The sequence below is a fragment of the Salvelinus namaycush genome, unplaced genomic scaffold (genome assembly GCF_016432855.1).
Source record: "Salvelinus namaycush isolate Seneca unplaced genomic scaffold, SaNama_1.0 Scaffold3, whole genome shotgun sequence".
Taxonomy (NCBI): Eukaryota; Metazoa; Chordata; class Actinopteri; order Salmoniformes; family Salmonidae; genus Salvelinus; species Salvelinus namaycush.
The window spans coordinates 823712-838479 of record NW_024059896.1 but is presented as its reverse complement, the minus strand read 5'-3'; the positions used below and the strand labels follow the sequence as shown (position 1 = coordinate 838479).

The following is a 14768-nucleotide window of genomic DNA, read 5'->3' as shown; positions in this document are numbered from 1 at the left end:
AGGCCTAAAATGCCTTTTTTAACTTGTCTCCTCCCCTTCATCTATACTGATTGAAGGGGATTTAACTAGTGACATCAATAAGGGATCATAGCTTCCAGCCCCAGCTAACACACCAGACTCCAATAATCACCTAATCATAATCTTCAGTTTAGGATGCAGTTTGATTAATCAGCTGTGTTTGCTAGCGATGGAGAAAAAGTGTGACACCAATCAGGCCCCGAGGACTGGAGTTGCCCACCCCTGGTTTACAGGATGATTGGTTTCTTAAAGAGCGTAGCTTTAATGGAATAGTACAGTCACATCTAGATAAAAACGAATGTGAAAAATTAACAGAGCAAATGTTTATTAAAACACTACCTATTCATAGAAGTATGTATTCATCATTTACTATATATCAGCTTATTGTTAAATTATTCTGACGTTTTTTCCAATACAAAAGTGTAGTAACTGTTGTTTCCAAACTGCGTTACCCACTCCAGCCAGCAGACGGCGATATGCGTCTTTCAGGTGTTGATTCTTGCGTGACGTATAATGGACTAGACGGGACGCTTCTTCAGGAACAACAACGCGGCTACTCTTTCAACCACCTCGGTAGCTTGCTAGCCAACATAAAACTGAAAGATTGACGCTTTAGACCATGTTAATGTACATTAGCTAATCTCAGTGTTGTTAACGCAGTTCAGTTGACGTATCAACTGGTTAACTTTAACCTAATTTGCTTGTTCAATTTTCAAAGTTGTTAAAACATTGATACTGAGCCTAGCGTTAGGCTAGTCGCTAATTCTAACATCCCAGACCATGAGCTCACTAAACTACTCATCCCCTGTTAAAGAAGAGGTCCTCTGTATGCAGAAAGAAGCTCTGAGGCTGAACATTGTCGTGAAAGAAGAAGAGGATGTTATAGAGGAAACAGAGGAAGAACCTTTCAGAGAGGAAGACGATGCTATCTCAGTAGAGGTGAAGAAGGAAGACGATGCTATCTCAGTAGAGGTGAAGAAGGAAGACGTCTTGGGAGTGAAAGTGGAGGAGACAGAATATCAGATTAACACCAGTGAGTACTGTCTTAAAAACAGAGCCACACACTATGCCGTTAGTTTAACTAATGTGGGGATTTTAAGGGGCATTCTACTGAAGTTCTACACGTGAATATGTTGTTCAGTACTGTAGGAATTGTTAAAGGGGCCATCTGCCTTTGTTAGTTTTAATCTGCCATTGGTACATATATTTTGGGGACTTTTAAATTAGATTTATTAAATTATCCATGTGGTCTACATTAAAGTGCATCTCATCTAGTATAACAGGCTTTTAAAATGCAATGTTGGAGCATAATTTATACTTACAATATCAAAGGTATGCAAAAGGGGCCCATTCAGTGGAACGACCCTTTAACATTTGCATTTTAGGCCCTGTTTAGAGAGATTAATGCCTCTTGTAAGACCCTATGATTATAATAGACGGTCGTAAGTTCACTATCTGTTTGATGTTCTCATTCACACAGGAGAGAGACATGACTATTGTGGATCCTCTGGGGAGCCTCAACAACATCCTGATGCTGACGAGTCAGAGAAGAGTCTCTCCAGATCAGAACACCAGATGGTACAGCTTGGTCTGGTCTAACATACAGCTTGCTCTATCAGGGTCTGGGCTGGGTTTCTGTAAACCACTTCATGACAGCGATGACATAAGCATTCATAATGATATGTGTCTGTGTCCCCTCTTTATGGTTACCAGGACAACGCTAGCCCTTTCACCCTCCCGGAGTCCCCGTGTCATGCCTCTCCCGGTAGCACCTTACTGCTGGGTATGAAGAGCTTGTCTGTGCTGCTGGTGGACTGCAGGAAAACATCGGGGCTGAGTGGAACTGTGAGAGGAGGAGAAGAGAAGAAAGGATCAGATTTGACTCATCAAAGTAAGTGCTGTAGTTTAGTTTGAACAAATACAATAGATCTGCCCACTGGTATCTGTTACCAGGACAACCAGCAGAGTTCTGTTAGTTGACAGGAAGATAGACTGGTATATGTTACCAGGACAACCAGCAGAGTTCTGTTAGTTGACAGGAAGATAGACTGGTGGATATGGATGTTATGAATATAACACTGAAAAAGGATTCTGCCAATAAAAAGAGAGAAACCAATAGACCATATAAAACCTTGATGAAAGTTAGCTTTAGAGAGAAAGTTTCAAGATGATCTGATGTAAGGTGCTTTTTACAAAACCTTTTCCTTAAAACATGATGGATGTTACATTGCCTGTCCCAGTCAACCCCCCCTTTCTTTACAAGACTCTAGAACACACAAACTAAACTCCAGACACTTAAATGTGGTCTGTATTGCTTCATTAACATCTGATCTACACAACTTGTTAAACGGGCCAATATATATTTTAAAACAAGCTCCTTTTTTTGTCTTGACCTCCATCTTTGTAATGGACAAAGTTAATTTCATTTCCTACTTTAACAGGTCAAATAAAGCCTGAACTCCAACATATTGACCTTACAGAAGATGGTTTCATTTGGAAATGACTAACTTTATTAATAAAATGTGTAACTGATGCTAACAGTTGAAATTCCTCCACTGTCCCTGTCCCCATACCAGGCTCAAACCAGTGATCCTCTGCTTCTCAACACACGTGACCGCTCTCCTTGAGAATAAACTCTATTCAGAGTTCTAGAGCCACACACTCACTATAGCACAATAATTACTATAGCACAGTGTATTTAACAGATGGTGAGATCAGAAACAAATCAGCCCCTTTGTTGCTCTGTTTCAGAGCTACTCTGTCTTCTGACGAAGGAAAACCTTTTCAACTATAAATGTATATTTGGCTGCCATTTAGGCTGCAACAACTATACAGTGGAACACCCCTTGATCTGTTGTTTTATGAAGGGTCACCTACGCCCAGTACCCAAACAGCTAGTCCCATCCTGGGATTTTTATGTTTTGCTTGAGACCATTTCCGCTGTTGGGGCCGCTGGAAAGAATAGAAATTAGATTTATATTGTTTAAAACTGCTTTACTTCAGCCATTATATCCGTATAATGAGTTACACCCCCATATCTTCATGAGATTCTATAGTAGCAAGGATCTGACACCTCCGGAGGGCTTGATGGCTCAATCCACCAGAGGTATGGCTACAACATAGGCATTGTTCAAAGGCATCTCTGTTCAAGAGATCTGTAATGCAGCATGTTGTGGTGATGTACCTTCATGAGGTTCTACTGACTGGACATCACTACACATACGGTGAGTAGAGTGGGGACCTCTGAGGGATGATCCTGTCTAGACTTGGCATCAGAGAGTATATGAGCTCTGTGGTAGTTGACTATATCCCCAAAGTGAGAGACTAACGAGTCACTGAAATAGAACTGAAGGTTCCCTAACAGAACCCTGATTCTATGATATTCACCAGGTTCCCTAACAGAACCCTGATTCTATGATATTCACCAGGTTACCTAACAGAACCCTGATTCTATGATATTCACCAGGTTACCTAACAGAACCCTGATTCTATGATATTCACCAGGTTACCTAACAGAACCCTGATTCTATGATATTCACCAGGTTACCTAACAGAACCCTGATTCTATGATATTCACCAGGTTACCTAACAGAACCCTGATTCTATGATATTCACCAGGTTACCTAACAGAACCCTGATTCTATGATATTCACCAGGTTACCTAACAGAACCCTGATTCTATGATATTCACCAGGTTACCTAACAGAACTCTGATTCTATGATATTCACCAGGTTACCTAACAGAACCCTGATTCTATGATATTCACCAGGTTACCTTTCACACATGGAAGACGGGAGCGACTATGTCCCTGATATAGGAAGTGGTCTGCTATTGGCCGTTGCTATCGGAGAGTACAGTGCCTCCTGAAAGTATTCAGACCCCTTGACTTTTTCCACATTTTGTTACATTACAGCCTTTTTCTAAAAACACAATACCAAACATTTTTGTTTGATAATTTTGCTAATTTACCAAAAAATACAAAACTGAAATATTACATTTACTTAAGTATTCAGACCCTATGCTCAGAACTCTGTTCAAGCAGCAGGTTCTGCTCTGGAGCAGGTTTTCATCAAAGATCTCTCTTAAAGGAGGACTGTAGCATCTAATGATGAAACATTATGGAGTCTTAAAGGAGGACTGGGATGGGAAAGGGGATATCTAGTCAGTCACAACTGAATCCATTCACCCTAAATGTGTCTTCCGCATTGAACCCAACCCCTCTGAATCAGAGTGGTGCGGGGGCTGCCTTAATCGATGTCCACGTTATCGGCGCCCGGGGAGCAGTTGTTGGGGGTTAACTGCCTTGCTCAAGGGTAGAACGGCAGCTTTTTTCTACCTTGGGGGGCGTGCGGATTCGAACCAGCGACTTCTCGGTTAATGGCCCAACATTCTTAATCTCTAGTCTACAAATGTCACAAATGTTCCAACTTCAATTCATTATTTCTCAATGATGCAGATTCCCGGATTATGCGACGTTCAGAATGAGACTGTAGAGGAAATTGATTAATTAGCGACTGTTGTAAAATCGATGTTCTGATATTCTTTGAGGTAATTTGGGAAATAGAAACTCAATAAAAACTAATTTTCCCATGGTGCCCAGGTTAATGAGTTAATAATTGTCTGATTCATTTAATCACGCAATTATAAACCGTTAATCATTCGATGAGCAGCAGTCGTCACATTAACTAATACAACGTCACGACATATTGGCACCCCGTGGGAGGCATCGAAGATAAAACTATGGCCGCACTTTTGGGTTAATTCCATACCAATTGTGTAGCAAGATACATATATACCATTAATAGCTATAGGCAGGACTGGTGTGGGAGAAGCGTGTGTGTGTCGTTCCATTTCACCCAGATACTGGTCGGGAGAGAACCACCCCTGTGGTACATCTGACGAAAGCCAGTGTGTCGGAGGGTCTACTGAATGCTACGAGCTAGGGCATATGTACCAGCCGATGTAGACATTCTGAGAATAATACTAGTGGCCCAACTAGTAGGTCGCTTTGAGGAGTGATCTGACTCGGTCATAAGCAATTCCTAGAGCAGAGGACATATGAGCCAGCCATTACGGAAATTTGAGTAGATATATTCGTTTGACCGAAGCCATTATCTTTCTACCTCTCGCATTTGGTAACGTGAAGAGTTTAAGGGTTGAACGTGAGACGTCACCTAGTAAACCCGTTCCCTTGTTGGGGGGACTTCCCTTGCGCGGCGAAGTGGAAGGAAAGCTAAGCATTGCGCCAGATGCTAAGCTAAGAAAGGGGAGCAGCCATTTTTGTTTTCCCCTTTGTTCATAGTGAATTCCCGCGCCGGGCGGGAATCATGTGAGATCTCAGCTTGCGCTATCAGTAACCTCTGGCGAAGAATCGGCAGTCATTTTTCATGAAATAATTCAGGTTACGCTGTAGGATATCAAACCAGTCTCAACTGATTGGATATCATTGTCTCATTCAATTTAATACATACTGTAACGACCCGGTATTGTGTTCTGTGTTTGTGGGTGTGTTATGGTTCTCATGGCTACTAGCAGGGGTTAAATATGTCAGGACAGATGGAAAGGTTGGGGGGGTATGATGGGTAATCCCGCGGGGTTTGGAAATGCATCAATAGGGATTACTGTCTCATCTTTCTTTTCTGTTCGGGGCCTTGATCAGTTCCTATGAGAGTGACCCTTAACTCGACATGGTAACATTGTGTACGTTCGGCATTTAGCGGCGTGGGCTGTGGCCGGAACAATAGCCCAGTTTAGGAATAAACCTGTGTTCTGACCTGCACACCTAGAGTCCGTCTCTTTTCCCTTTATGACCCAGCCGGGTCATTACAATACATTAAATTGCTACACTACCTTTCCAGGTTGGTTATTGGAATAATACACACACTAATGTCTTCTAACCAATGAGATGGTTAAACTTTTCCACATTAACTTAGATATAACAACTATGTCAGGTTAATTAAAGCTAATACCTTTAGCATATACAGGGTTGACAAATCTTTCAAATTGATTAATAGATTAAATCCGTTTTACCAGTTCAATGGTGTTTAGGGAGACCTTTTAACAGCATTGTGAAATTCCACCTTCCCTGATACCTTGGCGATTTTAGCTAGTGTTAATAGAGACCTCCGGTGGTGAAGAATCGGCAGTAATTACTTTAAAATAATTCAGGTTACGCTGTATGATATCAAACCAGTCTCAACTGATTGGATATTATTGTCTCATTCAATTTAATACATACATTAAATTGATACACTACCTTTCCAGGTTGGTTATTGGAATAATACACAAACTAATGTCTTCTAACCAATGAGACATCGTTAATCTTTTCAACGTTAACTTAGCGATAGCAACTCTTTCAGGTGAATTAAAGTTAAAATTCCCAAATAGCCTATACAGGTTAGATTTATCATTAAAATCGATTTAATCAATCAAATCTGTTTTGGCAAGTTCAGTAATAACCAACTCGCATTACTGACTCAGTCTTGATGATTCATTGACATTTACAAACTGAGTTAAATTGTGTTTGCAGCCTCCAACTCAAAAACCCAAATATTACGTAAAGTGAAATAACTGATCATTATAACAACGAGCAATCCATCAGATGTGTTTCCACCCATTCCCCCTCTAATCAGTGGACCTTCACCCACGGAAAGATTGATCACTGACCTCAGCAACGATGCAAATCCTAACTATGCCGAGGGGCTGAAAATGTTAGATAAGCGAGAAAAATGCAGACATTGTGACAGACGCTCTCCAAAATAGACCATCAGGCGGAGGCCTTGTGAAGGTTCTCTCCAGTTTAGCCCTCAACTATGGCCACCAGCAGAGATGGACAGTGCACCAGTACCTCAGTGGCCACCAGCAGAGATGGACAGTGCACCAGTACCTCAGTGCCCAGCAGCAGAGATGGACAGTGCACCAGTACCTCAGTGGCCACCAGCAGAGATGGACAGTGCACCAGTACCTCAGTGCCCACCAGCAGAGATGGACAGTGCACCAGTACCTCAGTGCCCACCAGCAGAGATGGACAGTGCACCAGTACCTCAGTGCCCACCAGCAGAGATGGACAGTGCACCAGTACCTCAGTGCCCACCAGCAGAGATGGACAGTGCACCAGTACCTCAGTGCCCACCAGCAGAGATGGACAGTGCACCAGTACCTCAGTGCCCACCAGCAGAGATGGACAGTGCACCAGTACCTCAGTGCCCACCAGCAGAGATGGACAGTGCACCAGTACCTCAGTGGCCACCAGCAGAGATGGACAGTGCACCAGTACCTCAGTGCCCACCAGCAGAGATGGACAGTGCACCAGTACCTCAGTGCCCACCAGCAGAGATGGACAGTGCACCAGTACCTCAGTGCCCACCAGCAGAGATGGACAGTGCACCAGTACCTCAGTGCCCAGCAGCAGAGATGGACAGTGCACCAGTACCTCAGTGGCCACCAGCAGAGATGGACAGTGCACCAGTACCTCAGTGCCCACCAGCAGAGATGGACAGTGCACCAGTACCTCAGTGCCCAGCAGCAGAGATGGACAGTGCACCAGTACCTCAGTGCACAGCAGCAGAGATGGACAGTGCACCAGTACCTCAGTGCCCACCAGCAGAGATGGACAGTGCACCAGTACCTCAGTGCCCACCAGCAGAGATGGACAGTGCACCAGTACCTCAGTGCCCACCAGCAGAGATGGACAGTGCACCAGTACCTCAGTGCCCACCAGCAGAGATGGACAGTGCACCAGTACCTCAGTGCCCACCAGCAGAGATGGACAGTGCACCAGTACCTCAGTGCCCAGCAGCAGAGATGGACAGTGCACCAGTACCTCAGTGCCCAGCAGCAGAGATGGACAGTGCACCAGTACCTCAGTGCACACCAGCAGATATGGACAGTGCACCAGTACCTCAGTGGCCACCAGCAGAGATGGACAGTGCACCAGTACCTCAGTGCCCACCAGCAGAGATGGACAGTGCACCAGTACCTCAGTGCCCACCAGCAGAGATGGACAGTGCACCAGTACCTCAGTGCCCACCAGCAGAGATGGACAGTGCACCAGTACCTCAGTGCACACCACCAGAGATGGACAGTGCACCAGTACCTCAGTGCCCACCAGAGATGGACAGTGCACCAGTACCTCAGTGCCCACCAGAGATGGACAGTGCACCAGTACCTCAGTGCACAGCAGCAGAGATGGACAGTGCACCAGTACCTCAGTGCCCAGCAGCAGAGATGGACAGTGCACCAGTACCTCAGTGGCCACCAGCAGAGATGGACAGTGCACCAGTACCTCAGTGCCCACCAGCAGAGATGGACAGTGCACCAGTACCTCAGTGCCCAGCAGCAGAGATGGACAGTGCACCAGTACCTCAGTGCCCAGCAGCAGATATGGACAGTGCACCAGTACCTCAGTGCCCACCAGCAGAGATGGACAGTGCACCAGTACCTCAGTGCCCACCAGAGATGGACAGTGCACCAGTACCTCAGTGCCCAGCAGCAGAGATGGACAGTGCACCAGTACCTCAGTGCCCAGCAGAGATGGACAGTGCACCAGTACCTCAGTGCCCAGCAGAGATGAACAGTGTACCAGTACCTCAGTGCCCACCAGCAGAGATGAACAGTGTACCAGTACCTCAGTGCCCAGCAGCAGAGATGGACAGTGCACCAGTACCTCAGTGCCCAGCAGAGATGGACAGTGCACCAGTACCTCAGTGCCCAGCAGCAGAGATGGACAGTGCACCAGTACCTCAGTGCCCAGCAGAGATGGACAGTGCACCAGTACCTCAGTGCCCACCAGCAGAGATGGACAGTGTACCAGTACCTTAGTGCCCACCAGCAGAGATGGACAGTGCACCAGTACCTCAGTGCCCACCAGCAGAGATGAACAGTGCACCAGTACCTCAGTGGCCACCAGCAGAGATGGACAGTGCACCAGTACCTCAGTGCCCACCAGCAGAGATGGACAGTGCACCAGTACCTCAGTGCCCAGCAGCAGAGATGGACAGTGCACCAGTACCTCAGTGCACAGCAGCAGAGATGGACAGTGCACCAGTACCTCAGTGCCCACCAGCAGAGATGGACAGTGCACCAGTACCTCAGTGCCCACCAGCAGAGATGGACAGTGCACCAGTACCTCAGTGCCCACCAGCAGAGATGGACAGTGCACCAGTACCTCAGTGCCCAGCAGCAGATATGGACAGTGCACCAGTACCTCAGTGGCCACCAGCAGAGATGGACATTGCACCAGTACCTCAGTGCCCACCAGCAGAGATGGACAGTGCACCAGTACCTCAGTGCCCACCAGCAGAGATGGACAGTGCACCAGTACCTCAGTGCCCACCAGCAGAGATGGACAGTGCACCAGTACCTCAGTGCCCACCAGAGATGGACAGTGCACCAGTACCTCAGTGCCCAGCAGCAGAGATGGACAGTGCACCAGTACCTCAGTGCCCACCAGCAGAGATGGACAGTGCACCAGTACCTCAGTGCCCACCAGCAGAGATGGACAGTGCACCAGTACCTCAGTGCCCAGCAGCAGAGATGGACAGTGCACCAGTACCTCAGTGCCCAGCAGCAGAGATGGACAGTGCACCAGTACCTCAGTGCACACCAGCAGATATGGACAGTGCACCAGTACCTCAGTGGCCACCAGCAGAGATGGACAGTGCACCAGTACCTCAGTGCCCACCAGCAGAGATGGACAGTGCACCAGTACCTCAGTGCCCACCAGCAGAGATGGACAGTGCACCAGTACCTCAGTGCCCACCAGCAGAGATGGACAGTGCACCAGTACCTCAGTGCACACCACCAGAGATGGACAGTGCACCAGTACCTCAGTGCCCACCAGAGATGGACAGTGCACCAGTACCTCAGTGCCCACCAGAGATGGACAGTGCACCAGTACCTCAGTGCACAGCAGCAGAGATGGACAGTGCACCAGTACCTCAGTGCCCAGCAGCAGAGATGGACAGTGCACCAGTACCTCAGTGGCCACCAGCAGAGATGGACAGTGCACCAGTACCTCAGTGGCCACCAGCAGAGATGGACAGTGCACCAGTACCTCAGTGCCCAGCAGCAGAGATGGACAGTGCACCAGTACCTCAGTGCCCAGCAGCAGATATGGACAGTGCACCAGTACCTCAGTGCCCACCAGCAGAGATGGACAGTGCACCAGTACCTCAGTGCCCACCAGAGATGGACAGTGCACCAGTACCTCAGTGCCCAGCAGCAGAGATGGACAGTGCACCAGTACCTCAGTGCCCAGCAGAGATGGACAGTGCACCAGTACCTCAGTGCCCAGCAGAGATGAACAGTGTACCAGTACCTCAGTGCCCACCAGCAGAGATGAACAGTGTACCAGTACCTCAGTGCCCAGCAGCAGAGATGGACAGTGCACCAGTACCTCAGTGCCCAGCAGAGATGGACAGTGCACCAGTACCTCAGTGCCCAGCAGCAGAGATGGACAGTGCACCAGTACCTCAGTGCCCAGCAGAGATGGACAGTGCACCAGTACCTCAGTGCCCACCAGCAGAGATGGACAGTGTACCAGTACCTTAGTGCCCACCAGCAGAGATGGACAGTGCACCAGTACCTCAGTGCCCACCAGCAGAGATGAACAGTGCACCAGTACCTCAGTGCCCACCAGCAGAGATGGACAGTGCACCAGTACCTCAGTGCCCACCAGCAGAGATGGACAGTGCACCAGTACCTCAGTGCCCACCAGCAGAGATGGACAGTACCTCAGTGCACAGCAGCAGAGATGGACAGTGCACCAGTACCTCAGTGCCCAGCAGCAGAGATGGACAGTGTACCAGTACCTCAGTGCCCAGCAGCAGAGATGGACAGTGCACCAGTACCTCAGTGCCCAGCAGCAGAGATGGACAGTGCACCAGTACCTCAGTGCCCACCAGCAGAGATGGACAGTGCACCAGTACCTCAGTGCCCAGCAGCAGAGATGGACAGTGCACCAGTACCTCAGTGCCCAGCAGCAGAGATGGACAGTGCACCAGTACCTCAGTGCCCAGCAGCAGAGATGGACAGTGCACCAGTACCTCTGAGTCCGCCATGATGATTCCGGGAAGAACCACAGAGGTTTCTGTAAGTCTGAACCTGGTGCCCGGATACCGGGTGGAAGGCACCACTGCGTTCTTCCAACCCTCTCCGCAACTATTCGACTTGGGGCTAACTATCAATGGCAACCCGCTGTTGGAACTGACCACTAGATCCACTTACCCCCTGGTACAAAATCTGACTCAAGCGGATATTTCCATTCCTCGGCACACTCAACTAGGAACATTGATCGATTACTTCTTCCATGATTTTGAACTGGTTGTTCCCATGATTGGGCCTCTTCCATCCTCCCTAGACCTAGATGGCGAGGGAGGTACGCTGTTTACTTGTCTGTCAAAGGCATTCGCAGTAACCCCCATATTGCCACTTGACGACACATCAACGTTCAGGCTGGATGTCGATTCTGACATCTGTTCTAAAACCAACCGGTAAATGGTGTCTTACCGTTGACTATAGACAACTCAACAAACTGGTTCCGTTGTCTCGTTGGCCAATGACACAGCTCGACCCAATGTTGAAAATCTGTGAACGTCTAAATAAGAAATTGGGCCATTTAAACAGCATGTGTCGAACCCTTTCGACAACGGGGAGATTTTACTGATGTGCTTTGTGTCTTCGATGTAAAAATAAGTTTTGGACTTCCACTTAAAATTAGTTATTTACTTATTTTATGTTTAAGGAAGTGTGTAAAGTTGTGGCCAAACGTTTTGAGAATGACACAAATATGAATTTTCACAGTCTGCTGCCTCAGTTTGTATGATGGCAATTTGCATATACTCCAGAATGTAATGAATAGTGATCAGATGAGTTGTAATTAATTGCAAAGTCCCTCTTTGCCATGCAAATGAACTGAATCCCCCCCAAAACTGGAAGCTTCAAAAGGAGGGTGGTGCTTGGAATCATTGTTCTTCCTCTGTCACCCATGGTTACCTGCAAGGAAACACGTGCCGTCATCATTGCTTTGCACAAAAAAGGCTTCACAGGCAAGGATATTGCTGCCAGTAAGATTGCACCTAAATCAACCATTTATCAGATCATCAAGAACTTCAAGGAGAGCGGTTCAATTGTTGTGAAGAAGGCTTCAGAGCGGTTTAATTGTTGTGAAGAAGGCTTCAGGGAACCCAAGAAAGTCCAGCAAGCGCCAGGACCGTCTCCTAAAGTTGATTCAGCAGCGGGATCAGGGCACCACCAGTACAGAGCTTGCTCAGGAATGGCAGCAGGCAGGTGTGAGTGCATCTGCACACAGACTGATATTCTGCAAAGGGTACAGGGATTGGACTGCTGAGGACTGGGGTAAAGTCATTTTCTCTGATGAATCCCCTTTTCGATTGTTTGGGGCATCTGGAAAAAAGCTTGTCCGGAGAAGACAAGGTGAGCGCTTCCATCAGTCCTGTGTCATGACAACGTTAAAGCATCCTGAGACCATTCATGTGTGGGGTTGCTTTCAGCCAAGAGTGTGGGCTCACTCACAATGTTGCCTAAGAACACAGCCATGAATAAGGAATGCCACCAACAAATCCTCCGAGAGCAACTTCTCCCAACCATCCAGTAACAGTTCGGTGACGAACAATGTCTTTTCCAGCATGATGGAGCACCTTGCCATAAGGCAAACGTGATAAGTGGCTCGGGGAACAAAACATCAATATTTTGGGTCCATGGCCAGGAATCTCCCCAGACCTTAATCCCATTGAGAACTTGTGGTCAATCCTCAAGAGGCGGGTGGACAAACAAAAACCCACAAATTCTGACAAACTCCAAGCATTGATTATGCAAGAATGGGCTGCCATCAGTCAGGATGTTTTAGCCCAGAAGTTAATTGACACCAGGGTGGATTGCAGAGGTCTTGAAAAAGAAGGGTCAACACTGCAAATATTGACTCTTTGCATCAACTTCATGTCATTGCCAATAAAAGCCTTTGACACTTATGAAATGCTTGTAATTATACTTCAGTATGTCATAGTAACATCTGACAAAAATATCTGAAGACACTGAAGCAGCAAACTTTGTGGAAATTAATATTTGTGTCATTCTCAAAACTTTTGGCCACGACTGTAGGTCGCATTCTGTATCATACAGCTATGAAAGTTATATATTTAGAACCACCTGCTCGATTGGAATTAAGCGACATCTGTGTCTTGAGTGTCCAAGAACGGTTTAGTTTTTTGTGTTCTGACTTGTAAAACAGAATGAATAAATAAGTAATGTAAACATTATCAGTAATTACCAGGAAACTCTACAACATTTGTTTTAAAATCACACTAAGATTGTTAAAACTGGCCTTAGCTTATTGAGCGATCTGATTAGGATTTACCCTCGTAGCAAGGCCTATTTATCATGTGGAGGTTTCATTCAGATCTCTTTTTTTTTTTAAACACACTGTCTTTGGCAGGAGAAAGACCAGACTCAGAGGAACCAGAGCCAGGGACGTCCAAACCAACAAGAAGACACCAGTGTTCCCACTGTGGAAAGTGTTTTAACCAGTTAAGGGACCTGTACCGACATGAGAGAATACACACAGGGGAGAAATCTTACCACTGCTTGCAGTGTGGAAAGAGTTTTAACCAGTCAGGGGATCTGAAAAAACATGAGAGAATACACACAGGGGAGAAGCCTTACCACTGCTCCCAGTGTGGAAAGAGTTTTAACCATTTAAGGATCCTGAAAGTTCATGAGATAATACACACAGGGGAGAAGCCTTACCAATGCTCCCAGTGTGGAAAGTGTTTCAACCAGTCAGGGCATCTGAAAGAACATGAGATAATACACACAGGGGAGAAGCCTTACCACTGCTCCCAGTGTGGCAAGTGTTTTAACCGGTCAGGGAACCTGAAAAATCACGAGAGAATACACACAGGGGAGAAGCCTTACCACTGCTCCCAGTGTGGAAAGAGTTTTAACCATTTAGGGACCCTGAAAGTTCATGAGATAATACACACAGGGGAGAAGCCTTACCACTGCTCCCAGTGTGGCAAGTGTTTTAACCAGTTATGGAACCTGAAACAACACAAGAGAATACACACAGGGGAGAAGCCTTACCACTGCTCCCAGTCTGGAAAGAGTTTTAACCAATTAAACAACCTGAAAGAACACATGAGACTGCACATAGAGGAGACGGCTTACAAAAGCTCAGACTGTGGGAAAACCATATGAAATTGCTTCTTCCAATTATTGATAAACATGTACCTGTTAAGAAACTGACTGTTAGAACTGTTAAGGCTCCATGGATTGATGAGGAATTTAAAAACTGTATGTTTGAAAGAGTTTGGGCAAAAGGAGTGGCTAATAAGTCTGGCTGCACATCTGGCTGGCAAATGGAGAAATGATGTGACCAAACTCAACAAAATAATACATTTTATTAGGAAGCCAAGATCAATGATATAAAGAATGATGGAAAAAAAACTTGCAAGTATTACATTTTGTAAAGTTGGTGTGGGAGAGGTGGAAAAATTGTTATCGATCAATAATGACATTGACAACTTAGATGGGAAGCTACTGAGGACAGTAGCTGACTCTATAGCCACTCCTATCTGTCATATTTTTAATCTGGGCCTAGAGGAAAGTCTTTGTCCTCAGGCCTGGAGGAATGCCAAAGTAATTCCACTACCCAAGAGTGGTAAACACGGTCTTTACTGGTTCTAACAGCAGACCTATAAGCTTGCTGCCAGCTCTTAGCAAACTGTTGGGA

General features: G+C 46.5%; 1 protein-coding gene across 1 annotated transcript in view; it reads left to right on the top strand.

The window, feature by feature from the left end:
* Nucleotides 1-14101, top strand: part of LOC120039787 (zinc finger protein 850-like) — a gene marked incomplete at its 3' end in the record, with an annotated part of 135897 nt that extends 121796 nt beyond the window's left edge. Inside the window, exon 8 of the mRNA XM_038985166.1 lies at nucleotides 13637-14101. Coding sequence (XP_038841094.1) covers nucleotides 13637-14101 — 465 coding nt within the window. The remainder of the gene's footprint in view (nucleotides 1-13636) is intronic.
* Nucleotides 14102-14768: the final 667 nt, after the last annotated feature.